This window comes from Quercus lobata, chromosome 2 (assembly GCF_001633185.2).
Source record: "Quercus lobata isolate SW786 chromosome 2, ValleyOak3.0 Primary Assembly, whole genome shotgun sequence".
In the NCBI taxonomy this organism is placed as follows: Eukaryota; Viridiplantae; Streptophyta; class Magnoliopsida; order Fagales; family Fagaceae; genus Quercus; species Quercus lobata.
This window is the reverse complement of record NC_044905.1, coordinates 88,254,912-88,276,457: the sequence shown is the minus strand read 5'-3', so window position 1 is coordinate 88,276,457 and position 21,546 is coordinate 88,254,912. Positions and strand designations below refer to the sequence as shown.

Sequence of the window (21,546 nt, the reverse complement as noted above, 5' to 3'; positions counted from 1 at the left end):
ATCTGATTGATCTATATTTGTTGTTGTGGTGATGGTAATTGTTGTTACTTGCAATAATTTCTCTAACAAGTTAAGACAATAGGTAAGCACTGACAGGGGAAAAAGAAAAGTAAACTATGCACCATCATTTATAGAAAATAAAATCTGAATTCTTAATCATGAAATAAACTATAAAGGTGATTTGTTCCCAAAATTACACACACATACCAAAAAATTATTGAATGCCAAAAAATAAACTCAAAATTTGAGTGTTCCCCTAGTGCCTTTATAGAGAGGAATTTTAAGAGAGGTGTTTTGAAATTGCTAAAGGGGAAACTTGCAACTCCAATATATGTGTGATATTTGGTAATAGGAGTCCCTAAACCAACGACATTTTGTTCATCCCAACCATTTGGCTCTCACAAATTTTCGCCCTTGAAAATATACAGACTTTCAGTGACTCCCAAACATAGCAAAATCTCAACACTATTATTATCATATAGGCAAACCCTGAAGTCATAAGCCCTTTGTGGGACCCCAAACAAATGTCCCGCCATTTCAAATGATTCAAAAAACCGTTACAAACAACGCCCTCATTTCTCTCACACAGAAATGCAAAACTTTGAACCAACTCAAGCAAATCCATGCCCACCTCCTCAAATCCCAACTACCCGAAAACCCGTACGCCATAGCTCCGTTCCTATCCATTGCCGCAACTTCCAAAAACCGTTCTTTCCTTTCTTACGCTAGCTCAATTTTTGGCCATCTTTGTCACCGCAACACGTTCATGTACAACACTATGATCAGAGGCCATGTTCAATTAAATTCACCGATACCCGCCATTTTGTGCTATCTTGACATGTTGAATTATGACCTTTTGGCCAATAACTATACGTTTCCACCATTGATTAAAGCTTGTACGATTTTAGTTTCTTCTTCGAAAGTCATAGGTAGTTTAGTTCATGCCCATGTTGTTAAATTCGGATTCCGTGATGACCCTTTTGTCGTTAGTGTGCTTATTGAGTTTTACTCCGTAAAACATGACATGGGAACTGCAAGATTGTTGTTTGATAAAACTCCAAATAAGGATGTGGTTATGTGGACAACGATGATTGATGGTTATGGCAAGATGGGGGATTTGGAAAATGCGAGGACATTGTTTGATGAAATGCCTCAGAGGAATGTGATATCTTGGAGTGCGATAATGGCTGCTTATTCTCGGGTTAGTGACTTCAAAGAGGTTCTTAGTTTGTTTAGGAAAATGCAAGAAGCGGGTTTGAAGCCTATTGAGTCGGTTCTTGTTAGCGTTCTTACTGCATGTGCTCATCTTGGTGCAGTCACACAAGGGTTGTGGGTCCACTCATATGCTAAGCGGTATAAACTTGACTCGAATCCAATTTTGGCGACCGCATTAGTGGACATGTACTCAAAATGCGGTTGTGTGGAATCAGCTCTATCAGTTTTTGAGAGTATTCTTAATAAGGATGCTGGGGCATGGAATGCTATGATTTCTGGTGTTGCAATGAATGGAGATGCAAGGAAGTCGCTGGAACTATTCAATCAAATGGCTTCAACTGGAACTCAACCTACTGACACAACATTTGTTGCTGTTCTTACAGCTTGTACACATGCAAAGATGGTTGATGAGGGTCTTAAATTGTTTGAACAAATGGGTACTATTTATAGGGTTGACCCCCAGCTCGAGCATTATGCATGTGTTGTTGATCTTTTGGCTAGATCTGGTATGTTAGAGGAGGCTGAGAAGTTTATAGAGAAGAAAATGGGGGGCTTTGGTAGAGGAGATGCGAATGTCTGGGGAGCGCTACTGGGTGCATGTAGAATTTATGGGAACATTGAAATTGGGAACAGAGTATGGAAAAAGCTGACTGATATGGGGGTAGCTGATTTTGGCACTCGTGTTCTTTCATATAATATATATAAGGAGGCTGGCTGGGACATGGAGGCAAAGAAAGTCAGGAAAACAATCTCGGAGGTGAGAATGAAGAAGAAACCAGGTTGCAGTGTGATAGAGGTGGATGGCAAAGTTCAAGAGTTCCTTGCTGGTGATCTTTGCCATCCTTGTGCACAAGAAATATATAAGATGCTTGATTTATTTTCCAAAATCATGAGGTTAAGAGAGTTCTTTTAATTAATTTATCGGTGATTTTAACAAAGTGGCTACCCATTTTGTTTGTTGTTTGTTTGTTCTTTTCTTCTCAAGATATAACAAAAATGGAATAATGAAGCAGAGCAATTCAATTTTGCAGCTATTTCCGAGATTTATAACATATTCAAATATTTAACATGCCGCGTACAATTTAAGTATGTACCATTTTCTTCCATGTTTCAATAATCACTGAAATGGTGGCCATTAATGTAACATGAGAAAAATCACATCTTATTAAATTCATTATGGTGGGTTGTTCATAAGTTAAAAGATATACTGTCAATTGATTAGTGATAAGCTGATTACTATGTAGCATGGACTAAATTCAGGGCCGTTGCACGTATTGGTTTAGGTTTCATGGCTACACCATTGCTGGTTCACATACTTACGAAACATTCAAGAAATAGAAGGCATGCATGATGCATCAACAAATTGAGAAAGGATGATTCACAGATTCAGTAACATTTAATTAATGTGTGAACCTACACTGGGTAATTGAGCTATTAAAATACTGTATTGGGAATAGAAGGTGAAGCTGAATAGTGTCTTCAGGAAAAGGCAGTGATTTCACTTCCTCTCTTAGTTCCTAATTTATTGTTATCCTTCATTTTAGTAGTCCAATATTATTTGAAAGGGCAAGATTTAGATACAATATTTAGGTGTTGTTTCTTAGGTTTTCTTCTTAAGATTCTACTACGTGGATTTTTTCTTATGAGATGGAAGTATATTTTTTAGTTAAGTAACTACATGGCTGAATCTTAAGAAAAGAACCTAAGGAATAGCACATAAGGTACTATACTTAAGTTTTGTCCTTTCAAATAATAATGGACTACTAAAATGACAGATAACAATAAATTAGGAACTAAGAGGGGAAGTGAAGTCACTACCTTTTCCTGAATACACTATTTGACTTTATTAACGCTATAGGAGTTGGCCATATAAGTGTAAAATGGTTAGAATGCCTAGAAAATATTTTCAGATTTTACTGCATTTGTTTTGTTGTAAAATTTTGGTTAAATTGAAAATATTTTTGGTAAAATATTTTATAAGAACACATAACCAGACTCTGCCACCCCCCCCCCCCCTTTGGTGGCCTGGGCTGCTTGTATGCCTATCTGGTGGCTTGGGTTGCTAGTCCGATGGTAGGGCCGGCCCTAAGCATTAGGTCACTTAGGCCATATTCTAGGCCCCCTACTAGAGGAAGGCCCCAAATACGGGAGCAAAAAAATGATTTTATATATATATATATATATGTATATATTTATTTATTTATTGGAGATATAAAAAAACTTATTAGTTTCACATTTTACATCTATTTTTAAGAAGGCTAAAAATAATGAGTAATGCTAAAGATAATGCAAATTTAAATGCATAGGTCTTACAAATAAATGTGTCACCAATCATAAGCAATAATTCAAATAAGAAAATTCTAGAAATACTATAAATTTCACTACATAGCCTTTACAAATTGACATGACAATGACTATGATTTGTGGATTTCAACAACCTAATAAATACATATTTGAATTACTTCTTGTGATTGGTGATACATTTTTGTAAGCCTCATATTGTAAAATTTATAGTATTGATCCCTAGCATCATTCATTCAAATACTCATTTACTATTTTCTTGAAATGTCACCAGTCACATTCATTGCTACATTAATTTGTAAGTTTTTTATAGTAAAATTTGTTATACCTTTAGCATGTTTCTAAAAAAACAAAAAAGTCAAATTAAAAAGTAAGAATAATGGATTTTTATTTTTATTTTATAAAAAAATTATGATGTAAAGCAATAGTTAAATATTATTGTAAGTGATAACAAGAAGGCCCATTTGAAGCTATCTTGGGACTCCAAATTTGTTGGGTCGGCTGTGTCCGGTGGCTAAAGCCCAAGGACGAAGCTAGAACTTTGAGTTAGGGAGGGCGGCCTTACTATTCGTGGTGTGCGGCAATTTCAACCTTTGATTTTGCTATTATTTAGTTGTTGATTTTATAGTAAAATTTGTTATACCTTTAGCATGTTTCTAAAAAAAACAAAAAAGTCAAATTAAAAAGTAAGAATAATGGATTTTTATTTTTATTTTATAAAAAAATTATGATGTAAAGCAATAGTTAAATATTATTGTAAGTGATAACAAGAAGGCCCATTTGAAGCTATCTTGGGACTCCAAATTTGTTGGGTCGGCTGTGTCCGGTGGCTAAAGCCCAAGGACGAAGCCAGAACTTTGAGTTAGGGAGGGCGGCTTTACTATTCGTGGTGTGCAGCAATTTCAACCTTTGATTCTGCTATTATTTAGTTGTTGATAGCTTTGTCCCTGCTAGTGCCGCCAAGGGTGGTTGGGAGGCACTAATTTCGATTGTTTGTGCGTGGAACTATTTTATGTTACACCAAAGTACCAAACATCTAAAAATGTTTTGCAATATAATGTTTTGTTTTAAAACATTTTACAACAACACAAACTGAGTGTTAATACTTAATAGATAGAGTGGTGGCTACTAGAGAGAAGAAAATTAGTTTTTTCCTCTCTCTCCATCTTGCTTCTACACGGATTCAAGGAATTCATCAACAAGGGAACAACCCACACTCTTGGCCATATATATAGTCATTGAGGTGAAGATCAAGTAGTACAAAGTTTGATTCAAGTTATTGGTAAGAATCTTTTTGGTTTTCAAGGTGGATGCATCAAAGTATGCGTTTCTTCTTACAAATTTTAGATTCATGCTTGTTTGTGGTTTATGCAAAAAATGAAGCAGATCATATTTTATTTCTGTGGCGTATAATTATGAATGACATACCAAATTAAAGTTGTCAATAATGAGTTTTCAAAGTAAAACACACTATACATGGAGGAAAGAACAAAAAAAAAAAAAAGTGATTTTTTTTTTTGGTTTAAACGATTTTCTCCTTTTTTAGTGTACTTAAAGTTGTACAATTTTAATAGAAAATTCTCAACTGGGATGATAATATACCGAAGTCATTTAGTCTTACTATTCCAAGGGCCCGTTTGATAATGTTATTCTAGTAACGTTGTTTGTATTTTTTAGAAATGCGTGTGAGTGAAAAAAGTATATGAAAATACGTGTAATGTTGTTTAAAAACTGCAAACTGTTGCTTAAAATGTCATACCAAACAGCAAATGTATTCCAATTACTTTCACAACTTGAAGAACTACATGTTAAGCTCAATATTCTTATAGCAAAAATTTTCAATTCAAGAAAGTCATCTCCATATGAGACCCACCACTTAGTTGATACATTTATGAAGTACAATGTCTTAAGTCTTGAGATTACAACTTATAAAGTTGAACTTAAAAATTAAAAAAAAATATATAAAATAAATAAATAAAAACTGCTTTTTACATTTTGGTATGATCGGTAGGATCCCATACGATCCTATTTGATCTTACAATTTTTACGATCCTTGTGCGATTCTAAACATTTTAGTGAGGTGGAATTGTAAAATCGTGCAATTCTACGATCTAGATCACAATTTCAACAACCATGGCTACACTACTACTGGTTCTCATACGAAATATTCAAGAAATCAGTGGATGCATAGTTCATCAACAAATTGATAAAGGATGATTCAGTCACATTGAATTAATATTCGAACCTACTCTGTGGACTATTGAGCTACAAAAATATTGTATTAAATACAGAAGGTAAAGCTGAATGGTGTATTCAGGAAAGGCCATGATTTCCCTTCTCCACCTGGTTCCTAATGCATTGCTATCCGTCCTTTTAGAAGTCCTCCATTATTATTTAAAATGTGGAGCAATGATCCACCAGTGGTTACGAGGTATCAGAAGGCATCTTTCAGTAGTTGCCTTGCAGGAATTTTAAATGTCAAGCGCACTGCGTCTCATGAAAATCCTCTGCATTTAACAAACCAGTGATGAGGCGTCTGAGCCTTGAAGCACCTGGACCTGGCTTAAGTTCAGTGGTGTTGGCTATCACCTGAGGTAGCACAGTTACGTTTGCATTTCCTTGAGAATTAAACCATCCACCAGGTACATATCCATCAGCATTGCGGCCCAACAGCTCAGAATCAATCCTCTCAAGTACTGACTCATTCCTGCCAAACTTCCTTGCGAAGGGGGCATTGCTGTCTACCATCCTCTGATAGTCATCAACAGTTAGAAAATGAGGGTGTTGTTTTGGAGGGTTGTCCCATGATATAAAATGGAGGTCATGGTTTACAGTAGTGTTCCGGAACTCTGGGGCATTGCAGATGACTGTGTGGAAATAACCTTCGGGTGAAGAAAGAAAGTTGGCATAATACATAAGGACTATCCTTGGGAGGTTGTCCCAGCCCCATAAACAAAATTCGATAAACGGGCGAGAGAGCATCATCCAAGCAGAACCTGAGGAAATTAATGACCAATTGACCATTGTCCATCATTAGATATAAGGTAATATGCTAGGATTAATATTCAAAATCCAGCTGACAAATATTCAAATATTTCGCATAAAAGTGACATTTGAAGAGGGTATATCTAAACCTACTAGAGAGTTGCAACAAATATTAAGAATCCCCTCCTACTTTAATCCTCCCATTCCCTCCAATTTTTAACAAGATGAGAGAAATGTCACATATTAAAAATCCAATGGTCTTAAAAACCCCATGTAAACCACACAAAATTAAATAGATACCACGTGTCAAAAATTTGGCTAAAAATTTGAGGAGATCAAAGGATTTAAATGGGAGGGATCTCCCCCCATTCAAGAAAACTGGCTATGGAGATAACCAGTGGCCAGGGATCTTCAATTTAAATTATCAACACATTAGAAATGCCTTGAATGTAAGACATGGTGCTCTAAATTGTCTAGTGGATGGGTCCTTAAACCTCTTGAAATGCAGATAATTATTTTGATTCATACATTATCATAGCATCATTTAGACTTAAGCCAAAACTAGTTTTTATTGATATCAATGTCATGGGATTCCCCTTTTTCCTTTCTGTTGTCCTAATTATTCAGTCACTTGTGAAATTCTATCTTAACATTCTAGCATGTGAAAAGCATAAAAGTATTAGGTAGGTAGGTGCCACCACAGGAAAAAGAGGGGGTGGGAGGGTGGTTGTGGAGGCATGAAGATTTAGTAATGAGAGGCAATAAACAAAAATCCTCACCTGTAAATAGCCTATATGCAGATGGTACACTCCTTTGCTCTGAGACCCAAAATACATCTGATTTATGCAAGCTATATAGACCTGGATCAACTATAACAGGCTTGGCTCTCTGATACCTGTGGATTTCAAAGAATTTGCACCTTTTAGGCAGAGTTGTATACAAATTTTGCAGGCAATTCGTGTGCTGCTTTCAAACTAATTCCAGCAAAACTAAAAATAACTAACAAAAGAGAAAGGATGAGCCAAATACTCCTTCCAGCCAATGTCACTTGTATGCTCGATAAAATTAAGGTTTCTTGGAATAGCTGACAATGTATGAAGCAGATCTGTGACACAGAAAAGAAATTTGCAAAATTGAATGCATCAGCTTACTTTTTGGAAACATTAATTAAGAAAACGACAAATTAGAAATAACATGCCCAATTACGGTACCATATCTAGTGAAATATAATTAGATAAGGATTCGGATCAGCTTTTCCCCCCTTATATAACATCAAATTGAATGCATTAATGCAGTTAAGTTATTAGCACAAATAGTAACAATAAAGTTCCTACAAATGGTCTCAAATTTGGACTTCATCAAACCAATCCCAGAAGAACCAAAAAAATTATAAATGCACCAATGAAGTCAAGCACCAGTTCCCACTCCCATAAAAAAAAAAACATAGACAATGATGAATGACCCACAAAAAGAAGAAGACCAAAATACTCAAAGTCTCAAATACCAATTTCACAAATTAAAAACATCAATACCAAAGCAACATAATTTAAAATATAAAAAGACCTTGTTGATAACATCAAGAAGCAAAAATCCAAAATTTTATCACCAGGGGGTTCAAGTTCCCATACCATCTTGTGTAACCAAGGGATAATCCGAAGCGCTCAAGTTGATAAACCAATCCCAATCCCCACCTTCCTTCAACAATATCGCCGCCGCGTGAAGCGTATTAGTCACCATAGTAGGGCCTCTATAAGTAACCAAATTGGCTCTCAAAACCATTCTCACATTTCCCACTTCCCTGAACATCGGCTCGTTCCTCACAAAACTCGCCAAGTCTATCCTCTCCTCTGCTGGGGCCTCCAAGTCCAAGTGCACAGCGTACTGATTCCTTGGATGATACAAAGCCTTTAGCGTCCTCTTCAAGCTCTCACCATCACCCATTGAGCCTGAGATTAAGTAAGCCAATCTTGGGACTGAATCCTTGGATGTCTCTGACACCTCTAACTTCGATTCCACAAAGTGTGGAACCTGTTTTTTCACATGGGATCGGCGGTAGAACTGTGTGGAGGGGTTTGAGGAAGTGAAAACAGTGAGGAATATGAGGATGGTGGAGACTAGAAGAGTGAAACCCAATGCAAGAAACCATTTTTTCTTCTTCTGTGGCTTAGTATTCGTGTCCATCCCAAGAAGTAGTAGTGATGGCTGGAAGTACTAGTAGTAGTAGAGGTCTAGTAGAAGAAGAAGAAGATGATTGAGCTTGAGAAAAAAGAGAGAGAGAGATTTTGGGGTTTGAGGTTGAGAGCATGAAAATGTGAGAGAGTGGATCTGGGTTGAATTTGGTTGGGTTGGAGGTGCAAAATTAATGAGTTCTGTAATTATTTGTGTTAGTGGGTGAGAGTGCAGAGTAGAAAACAAAAGAGAGAAAGAGACTGAGAAAGTTGGGTGATTATTCATACAAAGACTTTATGGTTCATTGAGGATTTTTGGGTTTTTTTTTTTTTTTTTTTGGGTTTCAATAAAGATATTGGTGACAATAAAATAATGTTATAATTATAATTTTATAATATCCCTCAATCTATTTATTACCTCGTATTAGAGTAGACCCACCATTATTTATAATTTTAAATTCTTTTTTTTTGAAAAAAAATTAATAAATACATTGAGAGTTTTGGTTTAGAAAATATTTATAAAAAATAAATAAATAAATAATAAACGAATTTTCATATTTTTCATAAAAGTTGTATAAATTTAAAAAAAATAGTTTATTAATAAATATGTGAATTTTTATTTATTTCATAACTCATATGTGAATTTTTGTGAATTTTTACTGTGAGGTAACTATATTTTACAGTTTGGGTTTAGTGAGGGTCGTCAAGTTTGATTTCTTTTTGAGTGAATAATGATATACTAATATATATATATTGATAATGATATACTAATATATTAAAGTTTTGATCTTTTGTATGTGAACCATGTATACGCGCCAATAAATCTGTGGCCAGTATGGGTGCTAGACTAGCTGTAAAGGATTGGTGTCCCTTTCTTCTTTCTTCTTTTCTTATTTATATTTATTTATTGGTGTTCTATTTGGTGGGTCCTGAGTTTAACTTCATATAAAGAAAAAAAAAAAAAAAAAAAACTTTATATAATTTTTGTTCTTGTGCTCGTGGAGATTAATTTTTGTTTGTTGATGGAATATTTTGGCTGGTGGAATTTTTTTTTATTTATTTTTTTATTATTACTTTTGCTAAATCTATGGTGGAATTTGGTTGACTTGAAGGTTGTTTTGAAAGTATCAACTTATCTCTTGATGCAGCTGTGCAATTACAGTCATAAAGAATTAGGATTGTTTCTGAATTTGGAATGATTACCTTTGTTTTGTTAAATTAGATACTTAAAATATCAGAGTGTTTCAAAGACTATCCATTCTTTGAATCCATCGTAGAGATTTAGAAAAATAAAAAGAGAGGGGGGGGGGGGGGGGGGAGAGATTGAATTATTAATTATCTAACATGTTTGGTAATTGGTTTCTCATTTAAATTATTAATAATTAATAAAATTAACATGTTTGATGTTTGGTAGCTATATAGTGGTTTTAAGTTATTGATTTTTAATCATTGTACGGGCCTTTTTTGTATAAATGTTGGGCTGCCTCCTGCGGTAATGGGCTGGGCTGCCTCCTGCGATGATGGGCCCTAGTGTTTCTAAGTAAGGGAGCTGGGACCGGTCCAATTGTAACTCAACTTGGGCCAGTTTGTGCACAAACTTATGCCTTATCTGCCAGGAGCAAATTTACAGCAAGCAGAACTGTTGCAGACGAGTTACGGCAGGCAGATATAATAATAACTAAAACAGAGTACTTTGGCTTATTTAAATAAACGGCTATGTATTCCCTGCTAATAAAGCATGATTACAATCACAATGATTTCAATCACAGAGAAAAATGAAGAAAATAATACTGGCTAATTTAAATGGGCATAAATTAAGTTTTAAACTTAGTCTGCCGCAGCAAATCCAAAGAGGAAAGAACGCCTCTTCTCAATGCAAATAACCCCCCAGGAAAATGATCCTGCCGTTGGGATTAATGGCTTTGAGGAAGTCGAACCTGAATGGTTGTTGCCCAAAAGAAAGAGGGTCCTTATTTGCGTTTTGGAAGAAGGTAAGATTTGAAGGGGGAGAGAGGGAAACCGATCTATGGGTGCATGCCCTATTTGAACTAACTCTCGTTTTTTCTTAGTTTTCATTTCTTTTCTTTTCTGTTTTCTTTCTTATCTTTTTCTTTTCTTCTTCCTCTGTTTTCTCCTTTTACTCCCCAAAAATATACTCTGTTCTCGATCCCCCTCTACAGGACACGGCAAGAGTCCCTTTTATAGCGTCTGCCGTGGCTAGTATTTTACCGTTTCGCCCTTTAACCACCTTTGTCTGGTCTGGATGTACTTACCGACCACCAGGACTGTGCGACATCCACCCTCGCCAGACAGAGGCGGGTTTGTTTTGTTCCTCTGTATTCCGGCCACGGTATTAATGCTTTCTCTTTCTACTCTCAGAGCATGCACCCAACGGTTCCCCCTCAAATTGCCTCTTTTAGGTGGTCTATCATCCCAGTAGGACGTACCTCCCAAAAAAGGCTTGGGCAGGAGCCGCAAATAGATCTTTTCCCCTCTCCCCACCACCAAACCATACCCCCTTTACCTCTTACCTCTGGCCCATGGCCCCACCATGTCCTTTATTGGCTGGGTACAGGCTGGTGGTGCCTGGGCCTTATGCGTGCTTCCCTTTCAAATTTGTCCAAGAGTCTGCCTGCTGCTCATGCGTCTGCCGCGACCTAGAGACTCTCCGTCTGCGTTTCCTGGCCTTTCATGCGTGTTTTCCTTTGGTTTTTCGCTCCATTCAGGAACTGGGCCTCGTATGATAATGGGCTTTACATTTCTTTGGCCCACTTTTGATTTTCTTTACTGCCTGTCACGTTAAATTATTATTCCTGCCGTAATAACTTAATCTTGCTGGACCTCCTTTTGGGCCAGCCATTTATCCCTGTTCTCAGTGGCTTGTCATGGGCACTGTTTTACTTTTACTCATGGGCTCCTATGTCCTTTTGGGCTTTTCCTTTGGGCACCCATGACCTGATTGCTTTCTTTGGACTTCCACAACCCGTTTATTAATTCCACACTCCCATTGGCTTTTTACTAACTTCATTGGGTTTCCCCGACCCAATAATCTTATCCTTATCTTTGGGGTTCATGGGCCTGCCATAAACCCTTTACTCTCTTAGTTTGCATTATCTTAGGTCTGCGGCGACCCTTTCTCACTTTTCTACCTCATACTCTGCCCATGGGATGCTATTTCTTTCTTTCCTGGCTTCTTTGAGCCCGCTTGCCTCTCTAAGACTCATTTATTTATTTGTTGGGCCTGTGATCCATTATTCCTGCCGCTTGGGCCTAATGGGTTTTTTGCTATTGTCAATTCTTTGTGGCCCTCGTTATTAGGCTTTTCTGTCTGCCTGGGCTTCCACAAATGGCCCTCAACAATCATCTTAATATTTTATATTCTTAAATTTTATTTAAATTTTAATTGAATATACCGATCAAATCAATGGCCCAAAACCCATACCAAGCTAATCAATTCGGGCAGTTTAGTCACCATATGTACAATTTAGATTTTTTTTTTTAAATTTATAGAAAGTGTACAATTTACTTAACTCCGTCCTTTAAAAAAAAAGAAAAAAAAAACTCCATTTAAACTATAATAATAATAATAATAATAATAATAATAATAATAGTAGGTAGAACTGAGAGAAACTCAAATTAGGGCCTTGTTTGGTTTATTTTTTTTGGTCACTCAATTTCCGTCACTCGTCACTCATCACTCTAAAATACCATGTTTGTTTGGCACCATCACTCAATATTTTTCACACTATTTGTGGGTCCCATACCTGTCACCGATGCAGTTTTTTTTTTTCTTCAGTACCCAAACTCACTGAACCTAATGAAAAAAAAAAAAAAAAAAAAAACCTAGAACAGATCGAACATCCAACCCACAAGAAAAAAAAAAGAACCGAACAGCGAACCCAAGAGAAGAAAGGAAAAAAAAAAAGTCAAAGGTCAGAAGATGAGGCTGAGTACTATTTGTGGGTCCCCTATATGTGTTTAATTACAATATTGCTATTGAGTTATGAGTTATGGAAACTGAAAACAGTCAAAATGTGGTTTCAGTTTCTATAACTCATAACTCAAAAATCAAAGAATTGAGTGATGGAAACAGAGTTATGGACTTTCCAAACAACCTTTTTGCTATGGGTTCCACTATTTTTGAGTTATGAGTTATAGAAACTAAGATATGAGTTATGGAAATTGCTAAACCAAACACCCCCTAGAATTCTAAATTAGAGTTTCAATTTTGCGCCATGTGTCACAAATTATTTATTCTTAAAGAGTTTTATTTCTTAATTTTAGAATCAAATGTGGGACCATATCATAAATATTTATCCAAGTAGGTTATTAAGTACAAAAACAAAAGAATCTAGAATAAATGAATCGTAAAAAAAAAAAAAAAAAAGTGTTTACAATAATTTTTTTTTAAAAAAACTGGACAATTTACATTTTATACCTAATAATATCCTTAAAATTTTTTTTCAAGAGTTAACAAAATATAAAAATGATTGTCAATAGTATTTAAATTATATATATATATATATATATATTATAGAAATTATATTGTGTATTTTATTGTATATCTTTAAGTGTATCCATGCATATGCATTATGTTACAAGTTAGTAAGATATAAAGTAAAGTAAATAAAATGTTTTATCTTATTCTTTTAATTTTGAGAAATGTTATGTCTATAATATTTTCACAACACTTTCACAACAAATTCTAAGTGATAAATTTAAAAAAAAAAAAAAAAAAAGTGTTAGGTTATGGACAAAACTTAGGTACAATACCTTGGGTGCAATTTCTTAGATTCCTCTTTTAAAATTCTGACATGTGGACACTTTACTAAAACTAAAGTTTTATCACATGAAAAAAAATCCACATGATAGAATCTTAAGAGGAAAAACCTAAAGAATAGCACCTAAATACTGTACTTAAGTCTTACCCTTAGGTTATTATTGGTTGTTACGAGTAAACAAAAATGTAATTTAAATTATTATTCAAATTAGAACCAATAATAACTTACCACATATAATTTGTTGTGAAAATTTTGTAAACGTAGCACTTCTCTTTAATTTTTTTACAAATATTTCACATAAGAGAAAGTTATCTATTGTCCAAGGTTAAAATCATAATTAAATTATTACAAAAAATTTCAAATTTATATATTGTAGATAATGAGAAATGATACAGTCCTCTCATAGATCACGTCACTTGTTCACCATTCTACTAAAAGACTCTCACTTGTTTAAAATTACTGAGTCAGTAATTAGTTTCTGTTTTAAAAAATTTTCTAACTTAGCAATTTTAAATAGATGAGAGTTTTTTAATGGAATGATGGACCAAGTTACATGTCCACTATGAGAACCTTATAATTTCTCGTAGATAATAGTCTAGCTTCAAGTGAGATATGAGTAGGTAAACGGACAGTGTTATGAAATTTTTATAAATTTTTTCTTTTATTCTAACTTTATTACAAAAATAATTTAGCCACAATTACCTTTTTTTTTTGAGAAATAATTACAACATGTTGCTAACATCATAACTCGAACTCTTTCCCTCTTAGACCTCCAAACACTTTGTACATGGGAAGGTGCCAATTCAACTACAAGGCCTTTGACAACCACGCTTGCTTTGAAATTTGAATGCTTCTCCCCCCTTCACCGCGGTGAGTTAGAAACTTACAATGCAACTTAAAATTTATTGTACATAGCAAGGATAATAAGAATTAAACAAAAGTTGGATATAGCTAGTAAACTAGACTTGTTTTTCATTAGCAAAAATATTATTTTATTTTATTTTATTTTTTGAGTCTGCTTAACGAGTGCCTTTAAAACATTTGTTTAAGAAATTTTTTATACTAGTTTTATGAAAAATCTAAAAAAATAATAATTTTAAGAAAATTAATCAATTTTTTCAAAAATTAATAAAGGTAAGTTTATTAGATTGTAATGAACAGTATAGCTATTCAGTAGTTTGGTTTAGGGATGACAATTTTTCCCCGCCTCTCCCCACTTCGCCCCGCAAAGGTGGTGGGGCGGGGATGGGGTAAGATTTTAGCCCCGCACCACGGGGCGGGGCAGGGTGGGGATAGGTTTGACTTTTTAGACCCATCCCCACCTCGCCACGCCCTTTCCTGTCCCCGCCTCGCCCCACATTGCTAAGGGTTATAATTATAAATTTTTATACCCTAAAACCCTACTATTTAAACAAACATATTAATATTAGCTTATTTTGTTCTATCCAATGTGGTTCTCTGCCCTTATTTTGTCATGTGTTATACTATGAGTTTTTTTTTTTTTTTTAAATGATTATCTTGTTAAACGCTTGGATATATTATTCAATTTTTTCTAAAAATTAATTTTATTTGATGGGATAAATTTAGTTGTAATTTTAAGTATATTTTGATTAATGAAATAGGTTTCATTAAAAAATTTGTACTAGTTGTAGGGTAAATTAACAAAAACTAGAGTTTTATGGGGTGGGATGGAGCTTCACGAGGCCCCAAGAGGTGGGGATGGGGCAAAAAAATTTTCCTCGTCATGTGGGGTGGGACAAGGATGGGGCAAGACAAAATTTTGTGAGGTGGGGGTAAAGATTCTATCCTTCGGACTTGCCCCGCCCCATTGCCATCCCTAGTTTGGTTATGTTTTTATTATAAGGAATAGTCATTCCTTATTAATAGTTATTCTTTAAAATAAGGAATAACTATTACATCCCTTTTAGAAATGAATAGTTATTCCTTAGTAAGTATATTAATTTCTAAAATTAATATATTTTCAAATAAATAAACTTTTCATATGCAAGTAACAATTATAAAAATAAAAAATCATAAAAAATAACTAATCTCTCTTTCAAATTTAAAAAATATTATTTTTAGGAAATATAATTGTGGGGACCGGCCCAGAATAATAAGCTGACTGGGCCCTGGGCCCGTCTGAGGACTAGGCCGTCCGAGGAGACGTCATGGCCCGGGCATTCTTTGTTTAGGCCCAGAGACAAATAAAATGAATCTGAGGAGTAAATCCTCCTCAGACATTGCAAAATCCGGATCAAAGGTGCGCCTCAGCCACTGCAGTCCATCCTCTAAACACGTGAAAAGGAAGGGAACCTGAAATATCTCATCAAAGGCTGCCACCACCACATTAAATGCATCACAACTACTCTCCTGGCCGCATTAATGAGAAGAAGACCCCTGAACAGTGTTACCTTGGCCACTGCAACTCACAAAGAGTTGATAAGGGTGTCTGATGGGACAGGTGCTCAAGTAGGGGTTTGAATGATCAACAAGTGTAAGGCCCAGATGATAAAAGAGAGCCTATATAATATGTAAGAATCCCCCAAGAGAAGGGGACGGAAAAATAGAAAAGAAGGAATACAGGAGCAAATTCTTACTGTACGCATCTATGCCCATGAATAAAGTTTCTCTTCATGTCCATTTCTATGTTTTTGTTTCTGTAATTCTATTGTCCATGCAACAAACCGTCTAAGTTCACTGAGACTAAATTCTTTAACCCATTCTCTACAAGAAATTTATTGTGCGAGGCTTCTTGGGCCAAGACTTGATCAATAGGGATTGGACCATAAAAATTGTGCTCCTACAATAATTATACAAGTAAGATATTTCCTAAAATACACCTTAAGTTTGTTTTAAAATACTTTCATTCTATTGTCTTCGGAGTTCTATTATATTACATCATCTTATATTCTTTATAATACATATTCTTATTCTTATTTTTTTTTTTTTTTGGACACGCTTATTCTTATTTTTATGTAATTATCGTTACAGTTTACTAAATGTGCCATAAAAGTGTTTCCTAAACAAGTACTTGTAAATGAAATTTTTATTTTTTCAATAATTCAATAATTATAAACCCACTCTTCTAGAAAGAAAAAATTGGAGGACCATAAATTATTCCACACTCTTTTTTATTTACAATATGCAAAATATGACAGGGTGAGAGAGAATTAAAAAAAAAAAAAAAAAAGAAAAGAAAAGAAAAGAAAAAAGAATGTGGGTGCGGCGCACAGGAAATGCAAAAGTTTGCTCACATACCTGTACGGTGCAAATAAAGAAGGTGCGCACCACGTAACACGTTGGTGTGAAATGACGTCAACTTTATGCATATGGCAATCACTGTTAGCCTGTTAGGTGAGAAGCGCGTTGCTCGTGTCTTGTGGTTTCTGAATTGACCTCCTGATTGGGTTTTTTTTATTTTTTATATTTATTTATTTATTAATTTTTTACGGCAATTGGTCTTTGTGTTAGTGGGGTGGTGATATTATATAACATTTTATATGATCAATTATTTTATAAATGTTTCGCTGTTTTTTCTTTTCTGCATGATGATGAGAAAGAGTTGGGCACATTCCAGGCTTTTTCTGTTCTTTTAGGCCTTGAGATTCCAAAATTGTCAAAAGTGACTTTGGAATCCAACCGCAATGAATCATTTTTTTTTTTTTTTTGTGGGGTGGCCTTGAGATAGAAGGATGGCCCTTAATTTGGTGTGATATGGTTGAGGCTTCATTGTAGTCTACCAATACTTTTGGCATGAAAATTGATAAAACACCAATTCTATTCAATTGTGACATCAAAAAAGACTAAAAGATTTTAATATATTGAATAACATAGCACAACTAAAACAAAAGAAAAAGGTTGCGTAAGATAAGCTATTCTAATGCAACTGTCACAAAGATGTTTTGTACAGAAATATGATATAAAAGTTAAAATGTTCAACATTATGTTCTTGCTCCCAAACCACTTAACCACCTGTCTGTCTATCACTTACTCACTCAGATTAAAGCTCTCCATTAAAGCAAGTAAATATTCTTGTTAACAATGTTATTTTCTAGCCTTTGTAGTCTCAAAGGGCCACAAAAGAGTAGCAAAAGCAAGTCAAAACTCAAAAGCAACAATGAGGGGGAAGGAGTGGGATTGCAACTTCCAAGCTGGGCCTTGAGGGTCTGAGCATACATTTGAGGCTTTGATCTTAAAATAGAATAAGAGATCCAATAAGTCAATCATAGCCCACCCCATGTTTGATTTGGGGGTTTTTGGGCCAGGCCAGGCTGCTCCGCTGAATGGCCACAAAAGTGACAAAACTCGTAGATAAAACATGAAAATTTTAATTTCTAACAAAATGGGGGTAAACGCGAGAATGTCATCATAATTGATTAATTGTTGATTTGTTGTAATTACTATCATTTAAGATTGTTAAAACTCTTCACCTATTCCAATCTATTAATTGCAAGCTTGTACCAATGGATTACAAGGCAATTGATAGTCTAAATATGTTTCTATGAGCAAGAAATTAAATTATATAAGAAAATGCTAAAACTACTACGAATTTCATAAAAAGAACTTATATATTGACATGACAATGAATGTAGTTGATTTCACGATAAAAGTCTTTTTTTGTGTGTGTGATTTGTATTATTTCAACAATTAATAAATAAATGCCTGATTAAAAAAAAAAAAAAATTAGTGATCGGTGATTTATTAGTTTCTAAGGTTTATGTAGTAAAATGTATAATGAAGTCATTTTTGCTTCTCTAGTCATCTCATTACTTGCAAATCTCACACTTCCTAGCATGCTGATAACATTATCAGTTGTGCGGAAGAGGAAAGACACAGAATATTAAGAGCTCAAGGAGGAAGGAGGACTTACAGGCCCTTGCAATCCAAGTTGGTTGTGGCAAATGTATTTCTCTTATAGCAATGCAAATCTAACAAATTGAACAGTTGCTTCATCGTAACTTTTTGTGCTAAAATTGAGGTAGCATCCTATCAAAATGGTCAAATAGTCCGATTCGGTTAAAAAGTTTACAGTTCCACTTCTTTCGCCCAAGAAAGTGGAAGCTAGGAGCAGTTACATCTTCCTAGAATGAGGGCTGAAATTTGGAGATTGGTAGTAAGCGAACATATGAATAGCGATCGAGCTAATTAGGACAGGGCCACCCATAATTAGAGGTGTGCATGGGTTGGATTTGGTTGGTAGGTTTTTTCAACCCTACTTACCATTGTCTTGAGAAATTTTTAATTCAATCAAACTTATCACATGTATAGAAACCAATCGAACCAAACCCATATGAGTAGGAGGATTGTGCATACATGTTTTATACATTGTAAAAATTTGGTTTTCATCAACTATTTAAACACTTGTATCAATAAACTATTACAATTCATATAATATGCTTAATTTATATTCCAAAGTTATCAAAACTAATTCTTAAAATAACAAAATTAATCAAACTAGAAAACTAAAATAAAGATAATAAAAATAAACTTATTTACATGGTGGGTTGGGTTATGTCGATGGGTTAAAAAAAATGTAAACCCAAATCTGACCTGACCCAAGATTCAAAATAAAATTTCAACCTAACCTAATCCATTAACTCACAAAAACCAACTCAAGACATCAAGTTAGGTTGGGTCGAATTGGTTGCAATTGGTTCGTGAGTTTAATGCACAACCTTACGACCACAACGTGTTTGAATGTAATATTTTATTCAATATTAGGTTGGTTAAAATGACGTTTTAATGTGAAAACCTATCACATGTACTATTTACTTCTACATACCTACTAGTAATTTAAAATTCAAAATTACAAGATAGGGAACTTTCACTTGTAGCCTTGAAGAGCCTACCCTACATTCACATCCCCAACTTGAGGGGATAATAGATTGTCAAAATTTCCCCTTTGTAGGAAAGTGTAGATGAACCCCACCAATAATTGCTTATAAAATATATATACACTCAATCTTTAAACAATATATTCTCAATACTTAAAATCACTAATCTAGTTTCTTCTTCATTTAAAACATTCTAACCTAACCTTTAGAGAGGAATTGAGACAAACCCCCACAAGTTGATCCTCAATCTAGAAAGTAGGTTCTTCATTTCTTGTAAGTAAATTATGACCAAACACTTTATTATTCTCGTCTGATTGAGTCCTTACTCCTTACGGTAATTCCTCCTATCTAAATCCCCGATCCATACTTCATAGACGGCCATTAGGACTCTTAGTTTTTTTGGTCACATATTTGATACAAGTGCCATAATTATTTATTTATTTTTTTGGTACAAGTTTGGCTAAGAAAGCTACATGTTACTTGTTTCTTATACACTTGCTTCTCACACTATTTTTAGTTGTCCATTTTGGTGGGCATGAGCATCCCATCCACAGCCATTGGATGAGTTGAAAAGTAGTGAGATCGTTTTAGATGAAAGGGAAGACTCTTCCACCTCCTTCTGAGTGTGGCAAAATGTCAATGTATTAGTGGAGTTCAAGATATATATACACATTGTTTAACCAATGGCTAGATGAACTTGTGGGACACACCTCTATGCGCGCTAAACACGCACTAAACTAAGGAAGACTCATTACGTTTTAGTCATCACAAACGAAGTAAATGTGATCTTCTTCAATTAATTTTTATTTTCTTCCATGTACAGTTTCTGCAATTCCAATTTACTACTTTTGCAAAACTATGCAAAGGGGCATTAACATTGCACTTGAGAAATTCAAAGCAAGTCTCATGTGAGAAGAAACAATGTCAATCACGCAATGAAACTGTCACCTTTCTCCGCCCAAGATTTCAAGCTGGCTTTGTTTACACTTTCAATCATTCCTAACTTATTCATCCAAAAAAAAAAAAAAAAGGAAAAAGAAAAAGAAAAAAAAGGTCTTAATTTGCCTAATTGAGGCCCCCAAACAAAAATATGGGACTTCTCTAAAAAAACAAAAAACAAAAATATGGGACAGGTGTAGTTCTATCAAGGGCTTATCTTTAAGTTTCTAAAAGAAAAGGGCTTATTGTTAAAGAAAAGAAAATAGTTTTAGAAATATTTTATAAGAAAAAAAAAAAAAAACTCATTCTTTAAATTATTATTTTTAGACCTTCTATAAAATGAAATCAAAACTTTTTAAAAATGGTTTGTTAACAAATATTCGGCATCTTTATCGGACCCAATATAAAATAGTACTTTGTATTATATAACAAAAGAAGTGCTATGTTTATATTATTTTTTATAAACACTAATAACAGTAAATTCACTATTGATAACATTTTTTTACTCACTAATAACAGTAAATAATAACATACCATATAAAATTTTTGTTCGACAGCATTTCTCGGCAGAAGGGATTTATTATCATGTGGTCGATTTTTCACCTCCATTATGTTGATCTGTCAACGTCTTAGGTGGCTATTTTGGATTGGGCTTGCAAAAAAATCTGGTACGATCGAGTCGCCAGCTTCTTTGACTTTATTTGCAAGATCTAATACGTTTTGTTCATTACTTCTTTATTTTTTCTGGTTCGTGCATTTACATCTAATTTTATGTTTGTTTTTATTTCTCCCCCCAAAAAAAAAAAAAAGTCTTCTTTATTAAATATGCTATTAAATTATACAAAAAATTTGCAGTTAAGTCTGTGACTACTTCTTTAACGACTTTTCTTCTTAATTGCGACACCGTTTTGCATTAAAAGAAGTTTGAAAGCACATAAAAATTAATCGAAAAAAATTCATAAACCACTAAATGTCTTTACTCTTGGCTGTTTGTAACTTTGTATCAAGTTGGGATCCAAATGAATTCAACCGGTAAAGAAAGTGATAAGGTATATTTTCATTATAAAAAGGTGTAAATTTCTTTAAAAAAAAAAATGAGACTGAAATCCATCATAATTAAAAATAAAGATATTGTGAAGTTATTATGATATTTTATTCTACCTAGATGTTCTCTTTCTAAATCTGTCTTCATGCTTAGCTATATCTTAGTGATTATCTTTATTAAGAAATCAGTCGCTTGATGACATACCCAAAAAAGGGTTATTTCCAATTAAATAGATTTTTCCTAAAATTGTCTTATTATTCATTAAAAAAAAAAATAGA

The 21,546-nt window shown here is 34.3% G+C and overlaps 2 protein-coding genes across 2 annotated transcripts; one reads left to right on the top strand and one right to left on the bottom strand.

Moving 5' to 3' along the window:
* The first annotated feature begins 374 nt into the window (after positions 1-374).
* On the top strand, positions 375-2,230 carry LOC115956885 (pentatricopeptide repeat-containing protein At5g66520-like). The gene has a single exon (XM_031075159.1). The coding sequence runs from the start codon at positions 542-544 to the stop codon at positions 2,126-2,128; it is 1,587 nt and encodes a 528-aa protein (XP_030931019.1). The 5' UTR covers positions 375-541; the 3' UTR covers positions 2,129-2,230.
* Positions 2,231-5,681: 3,451 nt separating this feature from the next.
* Positions 5,682-8,949, bottom strand: LOC115977059 (beta-glucuronosyltransferase GlcAT14B-like). Its single transcript, XM_031098695.1, has 4 exons — positions 8,130-8,949; positions 7,531-7,606; positions 7,281-7,396; positions 5,682-6,512 (listed from the first exon to the last, which is right to left on the bottom strand). Exons 1-4 carry the CDS (start codon positions 8,680-8,682, stop codon positions 5,995-5,997), a joined length of 1,263 nt encoding a protein of 420 aa, XP_030954555.1. The 5' UTR covers positions 8,683-8,949; the 3' UTR covers positions 5,682-5,994.
* Positions 8,950-21,546: the final 12,597 nt, after the last annotated feature.